The sequence below is a fragment of the Bactrocera tryoni genome, unplaced genomic scaffold (assembly GCF_016617805.1).
Source record: "Bactrocera tryoni isolate S06 unplaced genomic scaffold, CSIRO_BtryS06_freeze2 scaffold_7, whole genome shotgun sequence".
NCBI classification, from domain to species: Eukaryota; Metazoa; Arthropoda; class Insecta; order Diptera; family Tephritidae; genus Bactrocera; species Bactrocera tryoni.
Window position 1 is genome coordinate 3,978,657 of NW_024396366.1, and position 18,893 is coordinate 3,997,549.

At 38.2% G+C, this 18,893-nt stretch overlaps 1 protein-coding gene across 1 annotated transcript; it reads left to right on the forward strand.

Moving 5' to 3' along the window:
* Positions 1-16,832: 16,832 nt before the first annotated feature.
* LOC120781517 lies at positions 16,833-17,981 on the forward strand. The gene has a single exon (XM_040113739.1). The coding sequence runs from the start codon at positions 16,833-16,835 to the stop codon at positions 17,979-17,981; it is 1,149 nt and encodes a 382-aa protein (XP_039969673.1).
* Positions 17,982-18,893: the final 912 nt, after the last annotated feature.

Consider the following 18,893-nt stretch of genomic DNA (forward strand, 5'->3'; position numbering starts at 1 on the left):
TGCTTTCACTGCCATTCAGCAGGCTGGAGAAGTGTTCCCTCCGTAATTTAAGTATGCTCTGGGCATCAGTGACTAGATCACTTTTGGGAGTTCTACAAGAGTATGCCCCGGTCTTGAAACCTTCTGTAAGCCGCCGCATTTTGTCGTAGAATTTTCGAGCATTACCCATGTCGGCCAGCTTATCAAGCTCTTAGTACTCACGCATTTCAGCCTCTTTCTTCTTCTGTCTACAAATGCGTCTCGCTTCCCTCTTCAACTCTCGGTATCTATCCCATCCCGCACGTGTAGTGGTCGATCGTAACGCTGCGAGGTAGGCAGCCTGTTTTCTCTCCGCTGCGACATGGCACTCCTCGTCGTACCAGCTGTTCTTTTGCACTTTCCGAAAACCAATGGTTTCGGTTGCAGCTGTACGTAAGGAGTTTAAAATGCCGTCCCACAGTTCCCTTATACCGATCTGTTGACGAGTGCTCTCAGAGAGCAGGAGTGCAAGCCGAGTAGAAAATTGTTCGGCTGTCTGTTGTGATTGCAGCTTCTCGACGTCGAACCTTCCTTGTGTTTGGTGGCGTGCGTTTTTTTCTGCACAGAGGCGGGTGCGAATCTTAGCTGCAACAAGGTAGTGGTCCGAGTCGATGTTAGGACCTCGGAGCGCACGCACATCTAAAACACTGGAGACGTGTCTTCCGTCTATCACAACATGATCGATCTGGTTGGCAGTTTTTCGATCCGGAGACAGCCAGGTAGCTTGATGAATCTTTTTATGCTGGAATCTAGTACTACAGATAACCATATTTCGGGCCCCGGCGAAGTCGATCAGCCTCAACCTATTTGGGGATGTTTCGTCGTGGAGGCTGAATTTACCGACCGACAAAGTTACCTTCTTTACCCACCCTGGCGTTAAAGTCGCCAAGCACGATTTTGACATCGTGGCGGGGGCAGCTCTCAAAAGCGCGCTCCAAGTACTCATAAAAGACATCTTTGGTCACATCGTCCTTCTCTTCCGTCGGGGCGTCGGAGCAAATCAGCGATATGTTGAAGAACCTCGCTTTGATGCGAATTGTGGCTAGACGTTCATTCGCCGGAGTGAATGATAGTACTCGGCGACGGAGTCTCCCACCACGAATCCCATACCAAACTTGCGCTCCTTTGTATGGCCACTGTAGTAAATGCCACCAGGACCTACTCGTATCTGTCCTTGTCCCGTCCATCGCATTTCTTGGACGGCGGTGATGTCAGCCTTTATTTTCACGAGGACATCAACCAGCTGGGCAGCGGCACCTTCCCAATTAAGGGACCGGATATTCCAGGTGCATGCCCTAATATCATTGTCCTTATTTCGGTTGCCATTGTCGTCATCAAAAGGGGGGTTTCTCATCCGAGGCTGTTGGTAGTTTTTCATTGGGGTGAGCTTTTTACGTGGCGGGTCCCAAACCCAGCGCACAACCGTTTGGGGATGTTTCGCCTTCTCACGTTAGCTCGCCTTCGAACGGATGTTCTTAGGCTACCCAGACGATACTTGGTCAAAGACCGGAAGTCTGAGCTGCTTGAGTCATATGTAAAAGAATCGTTTCTGGCCACTCCCAAGTGAATGGTGATCAGAGAACTTTCCTCACTTGCGTGAACTTCTACACATGACTCCATCCTCGAACCACTAGTTTTGCCGAATTAGCTAGTGCTCAACCAGACAAATCATTTAAAAAGGAATGTAGAACAATGGAAAAACTATACTTCAGCTGATCCCAATTTCAATAAATCAGATCGAATCGATGTTGTAATTGGAAGTGATATATGTATATGCTGACATACTAGAAGAAGGCATATTTAACAAGTAAAGAAAGGCTAAGTTCGGGTATCACCGAACATTTTATACTCTCGCATGATAAAGTGATAATCGAGATTTCATTATCCGTCATTTACATATTTTTTTATTTTGCTGTAAAATTAATTAGATTAGATCAATTTGTCTACTTTGAGTATTGAATTGTATTTTCATTTATTTTGACTGTATTCTGTAATCATAGTCCTCGTAAAAAAACAAAAACGATCGTTTTTCGAAGTTAATGCACATTTTATTTCTTACATGAATATGATTATACAGGTTTGACTTAGAAGTAATAAGTATTATATTTTTTAATAATTAAATGTTATATTTTTAAATTCAAAAGATATGTTTTTATAAATAGCAAAATGTATCCTACCTACATTTCATTTATTCTTAAAATATTTACTTCTACTTTATATTTATACAAATTCTTATATATTAACAAATTATACAAATGATTTAAAATTTCTTTGTTTAAATATTTATTTATTAATTCATAATATCATATTTTTAACTTATTCTTATGCCCTTATGTGTGAAAAGATACTATTGTACATAGCCCTAGTCCGAAATAGAGACACAAATACCATCATGATAGCTATGCACTGTCTCTTAAGTGATAGCATCAACATGAAAAAGATCCATGTTTGAAAATGCCCAATCAATTTGCCTCCCCGCAGGTGTAGTTGAATATTCTACACTAAGCAGGGAACTAAAGTTTTTATCATAAAGAAGATTTTTTATTGTAGACCCTGTAGACTTTAAACAAATGTTAAAATCTCCAACAATTAAGACATTTTGATTGCACAACTCTGTAGTAAGAATTTCTTGAAGTTCTGCAATAAAAAGCCTGAGGGGAAATGCTGAGTTTCTGTAAAGAACCAGAATATTGTTGTTGAAACATTTAAACAAAACTGCTTCTAAAACTTTGCGGCCTGAATAAATTTTCTTTATAATCTTCGGTTCTATAGAGCTGGCAACACTATGCTTTGCATAAATTATAAGGCCCCGTTTATTTCGGTTGCTTGTCTCAGTGCTATCTATCCTCAGCTCGTTTATAAGAATAAATCCTGGTATCTCAAAATGTTCAACAGGAATGCTCCAGGTTTCTACGAAGCATAAAATATCTGAAGATAGCATCAGACAGTCGACTTTTATATCGTTAATGTGAGCGTGGAGACTCTGAGCATTATGATATAAAATTTGAAGTGCTGATGATCGAGAAATCATAAAATCGAAACTTGTAATCAGAGCTTTAGATGTGCTCAATTCCATCATTTCCTTAAATACTGGATCCGATTCAGAAAATTTATTAGGAGGAATAAAATTTTTGACAATAAAGAGACCTACTGACGTAGTAGCGCGACTGCAAGCGACATAGTATATCGAAGCTCTAGGCCAGTGGTTCCCAAACTTATTTTGTCTACCGCCCACTTTGAGAATAAATATTTTTTTAGCGCCCCCATTTTTTCACCTATTTAAAAACCACTATAACTTCAAATTAATTATTGTGACCTATATATGTATATTAACGGAGAATTCTAAACGAAACTTTTACTATAACCAGCAACTTGAAACCTAAGCGCAGTAGGTAACATACAACGGCGCTTAGGTCTCAAGTTAACTCTTACGGGCTCCACCTGCCAATAAGAATGATTATTGAAACACAACTTTATAGTATTAAACAGAGAATATTTTATTAAAAATAAAAACTAAAATAATCGATCCATATATAAAAACTAATGTGAAGGATGAATCTGATGCTGTTTAATAAGTTTGTTCATATCAGGTTCCAATTTACTCAAGAACAGTCGCAAGTCGCCACATTCGGTAACAAGCAAACGATTTCTATTTTTAGTAAGCAGTGTTGTCACGGCACTAAATCCACGTTCACACAAATATGACGATGGGAATGCTATCAATAATCGTTGAACGATTGACCACAATCCAGGGTACAATTGCGGGACCGGTTTTGTAGCCAAAATTCTTGGTGACCGTTTTTGAACTTGATTTTTATTTCCTCGTTTGTTGTCAATTCTATACGTTCTTCTTCCAGCAGAGGTGACATTGCTGTGTTGACATTTAAAAACGGATCCAACTCCCAGTCTGGTATTTCCAAGTTCAAAATGTCCTGGTATCGTTCGGTGAAGTCAATGTGGAGATTATCCAAATGTTGACAGTAGGCAAACAATTCGTCATTACTGCATGATACTGATAAATTCGGAAAATTGTGAAACTCACATCTGCTCAGATTCTTTTTGTATAGAAGCAGTTTGGCTGCGAAAGCAGCAACGACGTTTTTTGTTTTAATTAAATTTAGTTTATCGCCTTGCAGTTGGAGATTCATGTCGTTGAACAATTTATACAGGTCTGTCATGGAAGCTATATCATTCTTTGATGTTATGAGCTTGTCTTGAAATTCTGTATCTTTAGTTTCCAAGAACTCTATAACAGAGTCAAACAGGTTGTAAAATCGAGTCAGATTGCCTCTTGATAGCCAACGAACTTCAGTATGAAACAAGAAACGATTGAAATCCTCGTCATTAGTAATACAAAGCTGATGAAATAATCTATCATTCAAAGAGCTGTTGCGAGTTTTATTGACTGCTTTGATGACATATTGCAGTGATTGAAATAGTTTTTCACTTAAGTTTCTAGCAACTAAATGTTGTCTATTAATAACGCAATATGCACCAAGGACATCTGGAATTTTATTTTTTAAGTACGCTATGAAGCCTTTATGGCACCCTGTCATAGCCGGAGCGCCATCCGTAGCAACTGAAATAATATTTTACAAAGGAATCTCTTTCTCATCGCAAAACTTTTCCAATATATTGAATATGGTTTCACCTTTTGTATCGGTCTCTAAATTTCTAGCAAATAATAGTTCGTCACATATTTTCTCATCTTTAATAAACCTCACGTAAGACAACAAGATTGCTTCATTAGTTGGTAAAGTGGACTCCTCGAGCTGAATTGAGAATTGACTTGTCCTCAGGTGATCGCACAATGATTCTTCAATGTTTTCAGGCATTTCATCAATTCGTCTTTGCACAGAATTATTACATAAATAAATTTTTCGGATAATATCTGCGGCCGGTTTATGAAGCACAGTAGTTATTACTTCATTTACTGTTGGCAATATTAACTCTTCTCCGATGTTATGTGGTTTGCCTTTTTGAGCAATTAACAAAGAGATATTCTACGAAGCTGTGTATTATCCTTCTCCTCTAGGTCTTGAAAATATGCTACATTCTTGTCTCTCTTATCTGGATGCATTTTATTCAAATGACCTTGCAGTCTTGAAGGCTTCATTGCTTCATTCGAAAATGTTTTTAGACATAGAAGACACAAAGGCGACGATGGGTTTGTAGGATTTTCAATGAATCCGAATTTAATATATTCCGCACAGTATTGTCGCCTCTTCGTTTTTACTTCCCACATTGTTTTGCTTTGAAAAATACGTTAAACTTCGCGAGTAGTGTAAAGGAGGCGTAAGTACTGCTCATCTATTGCGCGCAAGACCACAAATGAAAATAAAATAAATATTACATTGTTCATATAGGAATGCATAACTATTAAAATGCGAAAGTGTGTCTGTTGCCTTTTTATTTGTTTGTTTGTGTCTACTTTCATTATGAAACGGAGCGACCGATTGACATGATTTTCATTTTTTCTATATTCAATAAAGTAGGACAGATATATGAACTACGCGGAGAGAAATATAGAACCGAGTTTGAGCAATATTTTAATTCATATTAGTTGATGTTCACAAGTTGTTGTTCAGAGTCGAGAGCTCATGCAGGCATTGTCTAAGAGGCCTCCTAGCTAAATAAAATTACAAATCACCCCTAGGCCCCTACACAACGCCCCCATTTTCTTTCTGGGTCTCTTACCGCCCCCCATGACACCTGCAGCGCCCACAAGGGGGCGTTATCGCCCACTTTGGGAAAGACTGAGCTAGTTATTAAATAAACTAAAAACTATAACACCTACCAGTAGACAAAATAGAGGACTAATTAATATTGTAAGTAATGCTTATAAATACCTTTTCGGTACTATCGATGACACAGACCGAGAAGATTTTACTAACCACCTTAACACTCGATTCTATTATACACAACTCTGTAACAGGTTTGAACCAACAAATAATGATTAATAATTATTTCAATACAACAGTACAGTTAATAAAAGATACAATTTCACAAAATAATAATGACATTCTTTACCACATCGAAGGGCCCCATGGAACAATAAAAAAGTTTTAATACAAAATATTTATTTAGAAAAATTACTCATGTTAACTACAATTAAGAATCATATTGAACATATTCCAAGGCGATACAAGCATTCTTACAAACAAAGAAATAAGCGATTATTACATAAATATAATTAAAATTATGTATCTAAGAACTGCTATATTTCAAAATAACAACGATTTAATATTTATAATTAAAGTACCTAAAACGTTTCAGACTATACATGTTTTAACAATAACACCTATTACAAGCCCTGATAAAGAAATAAATGCAAAAATAGAAGAAGTCTTTGAGTATGATAATAAAATATTCACATACATATGTACATATAAAGAGAATGAATATATAAATGAAAGTGTTTTGTCAAAACATTGTACAATACAAAAAACATGTCAATTAATTAAAAATAAAAACACAGAAATTGTAAAAATTAACGACTATACAATAACTGTAAAAACTGCAAGAAATAATTCAAGTAACTGCGATATAGCAAATAAAAACGTATATGGAAATTTTGTAATACAATAGGGGTATTCTCTTGATCTTGCAAAACCCGGTGCACGGTGCAAGAATTGCAGATTTACAACGGCACAACAACAAACACACGCAGAAAAATATTTGCAAGGGCTGTAAAATATGTCAGACCAAAACCTATGTATATTTGCGTGCAATGTCACGCAAAAATATAATTGCAACCCTGTTGTAGTTGCCATTTTACATAAAGACATATTACGTCGTTAAATTGTTGAGGAAGATAAGTTTTAAATGGATTTTATTATTTCTATTTAAATTTTAAAGATTTGTTATAGATTTTTTTCTTAAAAATGTATGCAGAAGGTGCGCCAATTCACAATAGCCATGCTTAATAGTCATTCACAACAAATTGACCGAATTAGCCATTCATACATATATCACTAGATTCTGCAATGGGTGCTCTCGTGCTCTTGTATATTTCGGTATAGAATTTTTGCAATCTGCAATCTTGCAAGAGCAAGAGAAAACCCCTAATATAATAATTGTTCAATAGAAATTGCAAACAAAAAATTTTCAAATAATTTAAAAATGTACACTGATAAAATTATCCTACCGAAATTCAACAATATAACATTTAATACTACACTTACCATAGAAGAAGTAAAATTAACAGCAATTCAAAATTTAAAAGAGATAGAAGAGCTCAAATATAATAACCAAATTATAAAATATAGCATACCAACAATTGTAGTTGTGGCAATAGTAATAATATCAATTGTAATACTGTGGGACTGTGGGAATTGAAGAGGGAAGCGAGACGCATCTGCAGACAGAAAAAGAAAGAGGCCGAAATGCGTGAGTATGAAGAGCTTGATAAGCTGGCCGACAGGGGTAATGCTCGAAAATTCTACGAAAAAATGCGGCGGTTTACAGAAGGTTTCAAGACCGGAGCATACTCTTGTAGAACCCCCAAAGGTGATTTAGTGACCAATGCCCAGAGCATACTTAAATTATGGAGGGAACACTTCTCCAGCCTGCTGAATGGCAGAGAATGCACAACACCAAGAGAAGGCGAACCCGATTCCCCAATCGATGACGATGGAGCAGACGTCCCATTGCCCGACCATGAAGAAGTTCGAAAAGCAATTACCCGCCTGAAAAACAACAAAGCGGCGGGGGCCGATGGATTACCGGCCGAGCTATTCAAACACGGCGGCGAAGAACTGATAAGGAGCATGCATCAGCTTCTTTGTAAAATATGGTCGGACGAAAGCATGCCCAACGATTGGAATTTAAGTGTGCTATGCCCAATCCATAAAAAAGGAGACCCCACAATCTGCGCCAAATACCGTGGGATTAGCCTCCTCAACATCGCATATAAGGTTCTATCGAGCGTATTGTGTGTAAGATTAAAGCCCACCGTCAACAAACTGATTGGACCTTATCAGTGTGGCTTTAAACCTGGAAAATCAACAACCGACCAGATATTCACCATGCGTCAAATCTTGGAAAAGACCCGTGAAAGGAGAATCGACACACACCACCTCTTCGTCGATTAGAAAGCTGCTTTCGACAGCACGAAAAGGAACTGCCTCTATGCCGCGATGTCTGAATTTGGTATCCCCGCAAAACTAATACGGCTGTGTAAACTGACGTTGAGCAACACGAAGAGCTCCGTCAGAATCGGGAAGGACCTCTCCGAGCCGTTCGATACCAAACGAGGTTTCAGACAAGGCGATTCCCTATCGTGTGACTTTTTCAACCTGCTTCTGGAGAAAATAGTTCGAGCTGCAGAACTTAGTAGAGGAGGTACCATCTTTTATAAGAGTGTACAGCTGCTGGCGTATGCTGATGATATTGATATCATCGGCCTTAACACCCGCGCCGTTAGTTCTGCTTTCTCCAGACTAGACAAGGAAGCAAAAGAAATGGGTCTGGCAGTGAACGAGGGCAAGACGAAATATCTCCTGTCATCAAACAAACAGTCGTCGCACTCGCGACTTGGCACTCACGTCACTGTTGACAGTCATAACTTTGAAGTTGTAGATAATTTCGTCTATTTAGGAACCAGTATTAACACCACCAACAATGTCAGCCTGGAAATCCAACGCAGGATTGCTCTTGCCAACAGGTACTACTTCGGACTGAGTAGGCAATTGAAAAGTAAAGTCCTCTCTCGACGAACACAAGCCCAACTCTATAAGTCGCTCATAATTCCCGCCCTGCTATATGATGCAGAGGCTTGGACGATGTCAACAACTGATGAGTCGACGTTGCGAGTTTTCGAGAGAAAAGTTCTGCGAAAGATTTATGGTCCTTTGCGCGTTGGCCACGGCGAATATCGCATTCGATGGAACGATGAGCTGTACGAGATATATGACGACATTGACATAGTTCAGCGAATTAAAAGACAGCGGCTACGCTGGCTAGGTCATGTTGACCGGATGGACGAAACCACTCCAGCTCTGAAAGTATTCGACGCTGTACCCGCCGGGGGAAGCAGAGGAAGAGGAAGACCTCCACTCCGTTGGAAGGACCAAGTGGAGAAGGACCTGGCTACGCTTGGAATATCCAATTGGCGCCACGTAGCGAAAAGGAGAAACGACTGGCGCGCTGTTGTTAACTCGGCTATGATCGCGTAAGCGGTGTCTACGCCAATTAAGAAGAAGAATACTGTGGGACAAATGTATAAAATCAAACAACAGAATTCAGGAGAATTCTTCATCAAAGGGTGGAGGAGTTACGTACCTCTACCACAAACACCCAATACCAAACCTCGAACCTCTGCCACCTCAGATATTGAAAAAAATTTTACAAAAATATTTAGGCAAAGTCAGCGACACTTATGTATAACGATACTTAAATGTTGCTGCCTAATCGACATTGCCGTCGTTTCACTTAAATAAAATAATATCATATAAACAATTTGTCATTTAAAGTCCCTTGTACAAATAAATTGCTAAGTTTCGTTATGTAAACAGTCTGCTAAAATGTTGCTGCATTATGCATAATCAATATTAAAGCAATAAGCAATAACCAACGAGATTGCTGATTATGCTTGACAAATTGCATTATGCAGTTTCACAGTCTCATATTTCGAATGTTTACGATTTAACTTGCTTTTCGACCACTGCTGATTAAATTTTTGTTTTTAAGAATTCAGTCTGAAAACCAACAGAAACGAATAAAGTTTAATTTTTCATATAACAATAATTCGCACGCATATACATATGAGAGGAATAAGAGTTAAAATATAACTAGAGCATATTATATTACTGACAAATGATAATATCTTGATTTGAATTTGAATTGTACTTACGTACATATCTGCAGCATAGATGTGTATGAAATTTTTAAATGAATAAGGTGTGATTTAAATATATTATTATTGTAATATATGTATTAAATTTTTATCGTATTAGGATATAATGATAATATATTATATATATATGGCATATATACTTGTGTATGAAATTATATTATATTGCCAAAGATAAGAAATATTTAAAAAGTTGCTTTTATTTGCACATTATTTACAAATATTGCTTGGAGAATTGCATAATTTAATAATAATGTTATCAATTTTGCATGAATTCACAAAACTTCCCAAAATTATATTCATATCAATTGATATGATAGCATGAAAACGTATAAAAATATAAGCCAAAAGGCCAACATGCGTCTGTAAAAGCCATGCATATTTCTGAGCATAATTTTCATTAAAATCTCAGCTCTGTTCACTCATTTCTGTTAAAATTTCTCCTGCCGAGCCAAAAGTGGTGAAATCCACTAATAGAAAATTCATGGCTCTTGACAGTTCACACGCTTGTCCGTAGTTGGACCTTCTCTATAATTAACGTTCTCTGCGTTCAGGACGTTTTGACGTTTAACAATTGGAAACAAATGATGGTCAGATTAAAATCTTACCAAAAAAAATATGTAAGCAAAGGGATTTGTTATATCGTTCAAGACCACTAATAAAAAAGTATAACAATGTAAATTAAATAAATTTGTGAAATTTAAATGTATTTGATGAAACGTTTTGTAATGTGAAGCATCATAGTATAAATTTTCAGTTTCTCCATGTATTGAACGACCTCTATATAGTAATTTATAATCGTTATAAATCTTGGTTCTTTTAATTTAAATCTGGCCATAATAAAAAATGTTATAACAAAGCGCTAATTTTGAGGCTCACACTGGAATAAGTTGGGCATCCCGCCATTATTGGTTCAATTATGAAGGGGAAGATGAGCCAATTCGTGATGCTAAGGAAAATTTTAAAATTAATTTCTACTTTACTTTATTGATACTGCATTGTCTTCAATCAATGAAAGAATGATCGTTATTGAAGCAAGTTATTAAAACTTTTGGAATTTTATTTAATACTGTTTAGCTTCAACTTTTACATAATCTGTAATTTTTGGACGTTGTAAAATGTCCTTAATTCATCTAAGTGGACTTTGAGACAAAGAGGCGATACAATCTAGATATAGATATACTTTTTGAGAAAACTTAAATTTTTGAAGCGTATTGCTGCTTTTCAGTCATTGGTGCTTTATCTACAGTGCGCAAATATGGTATTCATAACATTTAGAAGCAGGTTTTGTAACCACCATAGATATCGTAGATTGTATTCATTCTAGATAACTACCATCAGAAAGGAAATGGAGAGTTTGTGGTAACGTTCCTTAATCTCATTTGGTAAACAACAAAATCAACCTTACCGTAAACTTCGCGAGAATAAATCATTCGCAGGTATTTTTACTTTTACGCGAACGAATAATTCTTATCACGAATTTCGTGTGAAATGTTCGAATTTCGATTATTCTATTGTGAGCTTCGGCAAGCTGTTACATATGGTTTTGTCTTGATTTAATAGCATTGATAAAAAAATTGTAAATTTATACAGCAATTATGTGACTGTTTTAGCTGAAACGCGTGTTTTTATTTTTAGTTATATATCTTTACATAATGTACATGTATGTACATATCTTTTTTGACCTTATCGATATTAGCTGCATAAATTATGTAGATAACAATTTATGGTGACCAAAAACTATATCTTTTTAATAGGCCTTAGTTTCTAAAAAAAACTTTTAAATTCAAGTAAATAGTTAATATAGTGAATTAATTACGCCAACATTTTATTGATATTTGTTCTCAACAAATCTCATGGATTCAGGGTAATTTCCAGCTGATGATGTAAAATCTTTATATAAAATAACGCTTAAATAATGATCAAGAAAATTTACCACATGGAACTTTCTTGTGGTAGTATGCAGCTCTAAAGAAATCTAGTACTAATTTTGAATACATTTTTTTAATAAAATGCGAATATGGCAATTCTGGTTTGCGAAGAAACATGAAATCAACAATTGTTTCTTGAAGGAAAATCAAAGTAATCATTAAATTCATCCTACATTTAGTGAAAATCATTATTGTGAAATATAATTAATTTTGAAATGTTGTATAAAACTTACCAATCATCAACCACGTTCCTTAAATCGCAATGAAAATATTTATATACTTACACACATAAGTATTTTTTCTTTGTTTATTTTTTCTTGCTCTTCTAATGCGCATAATTCACAATGCGTAACCTGCTGTCAAAATTACTTGACTACAGCTCAAAAAGTAAGGAATTTTTTTTCTTGAGCATTTACTTGGGAGCTGAAAACTAACCTTTAGTGTGAAAAAATATTCTTTTACGATTAATGAAAATTTTCGAATATGGAAGAGTTTTCCCATGTGAAGTTCAGGATAAGAAAAACACAAACACTAAGTTTATAAGTTATGAATCTACAACAAACATTATTTAAAACGATTAAATTGTAAATAAAATTTTGTGTTCGTTGGTATTAGGAAGTTCGAATGGATTTGAGTAATTCTCTTTCGCAGCATATAAATTTTTGACCACACATTTGTCAATTTTGATAAACTCGATTCCAATTCTACTCGCGAATCGAGTTTTCTCGTAAAATAATCGATTTTTCGGAATCGGTCTTCAGTAGTCGAAGTCGATTAAGAATCGATTCTTGACATTCGAAAAATCGATTATTTTACGAGAAAACTCGATTCTCGAGCAGAATCGGAATCGAGTTTACCATCCCTACTGGCAGCCATCGCGTGCACATATAATAACCTCCGCACAATAACCACCACAAAAAAAATGATTTTTTTTCCATGTTATTTATATGGAAAACAGAAAATTTGAAAGAGGCACCTCTTAATATTAATATTAAGAGCTCATCTTTTGAGTGACTTTTTTAATATTCTCGAAAGTTTTTAGCCTGTTTTTCAGTTGAAAAAAAGGTTGCCTCAGAATGACACACCCTAATATACATACTATACAGAATACAGAATTTTTATATCAACTAACACTTGACTAGTTCGTTTCTAGCCATTTATTTTATATTTTAAGTAAATATAACTTTTATTCAATATTTAATGTTTGTCTCATATTTTTTTCTTCACACAGTAACAAAAAGCTAAAGAATATTCTGAAAAATTTAACGTTACTCATCATACAATAAAGAATGTTGTATTGACTTTATAATTTTTCTTTTTTATTTATTTTTATTCGATTACAAATGTATAAATGAGCATCCTCCCCGACATCTACACATACACCACATCAACTCAACCTCACAACACTGACACGCACCTTCACCACACTCACCATCAGCGCTTGCAACCCACATTCCACACTACTCAGGAGAGCACCACACATCGACACCCACATACACGTACACCAACCAATGACAGCACCAAAGGGAAAAAGGGAACCGACAAGGAGATCCCACCTCACTTCGCTTTCGAACTCAGCAGCGACATGTACGCGTGTGCGAATATTGTCCCGGAACGGCATCAGCGTTTTACTTTTTTTTAAATCCTCAATCCATCATCGGAAACACATAATATTTTTATATTAAGTACAAACCAAATACTAATAACTTTACATAAAACACAAAAACCGCACTGAATATACACGCGTATATACTATATCTTCTTCTTCTTAATTGGCGTAGACACCGCTTACGCGATTATAGCCGTATACTATATACTTATATTATATATATTGAAAGAAGTTCGTTGGTTTTTTCCATGTGGAAAAGGCTGTTGTGGTTGTTTAAACTCAATAAAGATTTGTCATTCCTTACCACTGGTGGGGGGAAATGAAAAGACCTTCACTGAGCTGAGAATCTTTTCATTCTAATTTTATTTTGATATTTTCCTGGCTTATACACAAATTTTTAAAACTATCTTAAATAATGAAATATGTGTGTAGATGCGTATGTTTGTATATATTGCAGCATATTGTTTATGCCGCTTGATATGTTTTATGCTGCATGGCCCTGCCAACCACGGCTACCCATTTTTGTCAAATATTTCAATACAACTGCACACTTTTTCTCTAAGCACCAACACCAACGCACATTTTCGAGTTATTTATTGTTTACCTAAATGCGATGAAAAAAAGTTTCTTTCATTTCTTAATTTATTTGAATGAGTGCGAAGGAGAAAACATATTTGTCAATAGTGCCAAAAGAAAATCCCAAAAAGGGTAATAAAAAAACGATTGAAAGACGCATGTCATTCGTGATCATACTATCGTAAAGGAGGCTTTTTTTTAAATAATTTGCAAATAATTACTTCATTTGTTTTTATAGTATTGGAAACCATAATGAATTGGAAATAGCAGCAGCAGCAATATCATCAGAGCAGCAAATATCAGTTGTTAAGTATGTATGTGAAAAAAAGTGTGTGTACTTTGAAATTGGACTGCGCAGTCCAATATAATACGCAAAAATAAATACATACATATGTATTATATATATGTATTTTATGCGTTTAAGGCGGCCTGCACAATCTAATATAATATGTGGAAACAAATGATTGTTTTATATTTTAAATGATCAAATCATATTTATCTTTGCTTTCAGAGTAAATTCTGTTTGTATTTAATATATTTTATTTGTATACCCTGAACAGGGTATATTAAGTTTGTCACGAAGTTTGTAACACCGAGAAGGAATCGTCGGAGACCCTATAAAGTATATATATAAATGATCAGTATGTCGAGCTGAGTCGATTTAGCCATGTCCGTCTGTCTGTCTGTCCGTCTGTCTGTATATATACGAACTAGTCTCTCAGATTTTAAGATATCGTTTTGAAATTTTGCAAACGTCATTTTCTCTTCAAGAAGCTGCTCATTTGTCGGAACGGCCGATAACGGACCACTATAACATATAGCTGCCATACAAACTGAACGATCGGAATCAAATGCCTGTATGGAAAACTTTCACATTTGACAAGATATATTCACGAAATTTGGTATATGTTATTTTCTAAGGCAACAATATAATCTCCGAAGAAATTTTTCAGATCGGTTAACTATAGCATATAGCTGCCATACAAACTGAACGATCGGAATCAAGTTCTTATATGGAAAACTTTCACATTTGACAAGATATATTCACGAAATTTGGTATATGTTATTTTTTAACAAACAACAATGTAATCTCTAAAAAAACTTGTTTAGATTACTATAGCATATAGCTTCCATACAAACTGAACACATAGTTACTAACAGAAATGCACCTGTGAAGGGTATTTAGCTTCGGTGCAACCGAAGTTAACGTTTTTTCTTGTTTCAGATAATATTAATCTTTTCTTTCAGATATTATCATTTTATACAATTAATCTTTCTTTTTCTTTTAGATATTACAAATTCAGTGTAGTTATTATTTATTTTCAGGTTTTAATAACCTTTATTTTATTTCAGGTATTTGTCTTTGATAATCTTTTTTTAAATGATAATTATTTTTTTTAATTAAATATATTATGTATTGTTTGTATTAAAAATAATAAAATTAATAATTTAAAAGTTAAAAAATTTTGTTTGAAATTTTTAAAGTAGGAATCAAAAAATGCAATCTGCATCAGCCGTCGACTTTTTTATATACTTTTTTATATGACACTGCTGAATAAGCGCAACAGAGATGTATGATTTCATGTAGAATCTTCACGCAGCCCACATTTTTACCCAGTTTACTACCTACTGATTCACTGGTTTTCACCTGGTCATGGTTGGCAGCGGGGGTTGTTTTCAAGTGTACAATTTAATACATGTGTGTGTGTCTTTAATCTTATCTCATCTGTAAGTTTATGACTTGTGTCCCCATGCATTTTTATTATTATTAGATGTGCATTGCATGTAAATGCATTATGTACATATGTATGTATGTATATTAATATATAAATAGATATTTATATTTAGTAGAATTTCGGCTTTGCTGATAAGTGAGCATATTCAATGATATTTGAACAGTGGTAACCGAGAAGGTGAGTGCGTGGAAAGAACATGGTCCTTCTTGCCAAAAATAACGGCACATTGGTGAAACAATAAAAACAAAATTAAAAATAATTAATTAAAAAAAGATATACACCCAACTCTTTTTTTTTTTTTACCTCTGCGAATGGTAGGCACCTTGTCGTGGTGCAGGGGCTTAAGTCGCAAGGCATCCTCGGCACCCCCCAACCGGTGTGGGTGGTGTCAGCTGGGCACTGCCCATGCAAGTTGTCGGGTGCCGCATGCGTGCGGCAACCAAGAGCTACCACCTCCTAATCCAGGATGTTAAGCGACTCCCGTGCCCATTGGATGATTTGCAGCCAGGAGGAAAATTCGACTGTATTTTAACGGAGCCTTCCCAACACCGGGCCGAATTGGGAAGTAACGGTGGCCTTACCGCGGCATGGGGCTCTGGCGCGGCGGACCTCTGAGTTCCCCTAAGAACACATAGACCCGACAGCTCACCTCGTTGAGCCAAGGGTCGTACGAAAAAGATGAGCGAAACAACAACAACAACCACTAATAACCCAACGACAACCAGGACTCGGCAACGAACAAAGCAGACGACAATGGACAGCGGCAACAACAGCGTTACTGTTGCAGGCAAGGGAGGCTCAGGGGCTAAACGTAAGTTCAGCTTCCTGGACGCCCTATCGCCTGATGAGCGAGCGCTGTTTGAGGAGCATGCGAGAGACGATGACGATGACATGCCCTCATGCAGCGGTACTCAACAGGCGGCATCCACTGCACCCGCTAACAACGCAGCGGACCACTCCGCAACTCCTCAAAGCGGGATCAGCTCAGAGGAGTCGCAACAATCTTGCGCAGCAGGAGGCACAAAAGGAAAAGGAGGCGCAAGGGAAGACTGCCCCCTCTACCACCATTAGGTCGTCCGGGTGGGAACGATGACTCCCGTAGGCGGGGTATGAGTGGTGCCAGCCTAAAATGGTACCTGAAGCACCTCCAGGAGGGAAGAACTCCTGAGGAGGCCGAAAGATTAGCAAAGAACAGAGTCAGAGGCAACAGTGCCTCCCCGACCTCGAAGGTGCGTAAGGGCGCAAACACCGCATCCAGTAAGGGTAGCAGCGGGATTCGGGCCAGCGGTCGTGTCAACGCAGATCCAACCGCTAAGACTGGCAGTGTCAGGATAGCAACCCCGGCAGCCAAACGCAAGAGCAGCCAAATTACGCCACAGAAGCCACCAAACTCCAAGAGACAACGGGGCAGCTACGCCCAGGTAGCTAGGGGCCAGCTCTCTGCACCGAATCCTTCGCGGGCAGCTGAGGGACAGCGTAGATATGCGGATGCCTTAAAGGGCATACGGATGGCTGTGCTGCCCCTGAACTACCCCGCGGAGATTCTGAAAGCAGCGGAGCTTACCGCTCTACAAAATCTCCTCATGGAGGAGGTGTACAGGGGCTGCAAGGACCCAGTACGCTTCCATGGGGTACACTTCAAGGGCGGATTTATGCAGCTCGACTGCAGGAATGAAGACAGCGTCAACTGGCTAAGGGAGATCGCTCCCAAGCTGACTGGCTGGAAAGGCCCCACTCTTTGCGTCAGGAGGGGAGAGGACATCCCGATCATGCACAGTATGACGGTACTCCTCCCAAGATGCGAGGGGAAACACTTCGAATTTGCTCTGGGGCTCCTCAGGAATCAAAACAGAGGGATCAATACCTCGGCCTGGCGAGTTGTCGACAGCAAAATGGAGGGTGCCGGATGGAGGTTAAACCTGTGCGTGAACGACGAGTCCTACAAAGTCATCCGAAAGGAGGGCTTCCGCCTGAGCTATCGGTATAGTGAGGTAGTCATAAGGCCCTACAAACCGAAGACTACAGAAAAAGAAGACGAGAAGATGCAGGTGGACGAGGAATCTACTCGTCCCAGCACCATGACAGTCGAGCAGGTTTCAACTGCGAAAACAACTGCGGAAGTCCCAGCAGTGAAGCCGACCACGGAAGAGGGGGAGCTACCCTCTACGCAGGAGCTCTTGGAGGGACTCGAAGACCTTATAGGTACTGCGGGGGACGGGGCAGATGAGGACCAGTTCCTCATCGAACCGATCCTATAATGGTCACAGGCATAAGAGTAGCCCAGGTGAACCTGCATCACGCGGCGTCAGCATCCGCTGTAATCGCGAGCAGGTTCTCGGCGGATAACCTGGGCATCCTGTTAATACAGGAGCCATGGGTCCACAGAGGTGCAGTTAGAGGCCTCAATGTGGACAACAACAAGGTAATCTGGGATCTTTCTAGTGAGAGACCCCGAGCCTGCATAGTAACTAGGAGAAATAATGATGTATTATGTATTTCAGAATTCCTAACACAGGACCTAGTAGCGGGGCAGGTCAGAGAAAAGGAGGGAGCGGACTTCGTTTTGGCTACAGCCTATCTACCAGGTGACACATCTACTGCGCCCCCGGAAGCGGTGCAGGGCCTGGTAGACTACTGCAGGAAGAATAAGCTGCCCCTGGTTCTGGGGTGTGACGCGAATGCGCATCACACAGAATGGGGAAGTACGGACTTCAATGTACGAGGTGAGTCTCTCCTAGAATTTATCATTAGCAATAATCTAAGTATTGAAAATATTGGGTGCGAACCCACATTCGTCACAAGCAATAGGAAGGAGGTGCTGGACATCACCCTAAGCAACGAGCTCATGTCAGGGGTGGTCTCGCAGTGGAGGGTATCGTCAGAACCTTCAATGTCGGACCACAGGATCTTGAGATTCGGGCTTGGGGTGGATGTCATGGAAATTCCCCCTAAACGCATTCCCAAGAACACCAATTGGACTGTTTATCGGGATGCGTTAGAACGGAATCTGTTAGGGGAGGGGAAGTCGGTCAGAGGTAAATCAGCCCTGGGTTTGGAGAGCAGGATATCTGCGCTGAACCAGGCCATTACAAACGCGTATCACTGCAGCTGCCCCCTAAAGACGATCACCAAGGGGCGTAAATTCCCCTGGTGGTCTAGTAAACTCTCGG

Coding starts and splice junctions, on each gene's coding strand:
- LOC120781517 (XM_040113739.1), top strand. CDS start 16,833: ATGAGTGGTGCCAGCCTAAAATGGTACCTGAAGCACCTCCAGGAGGGA.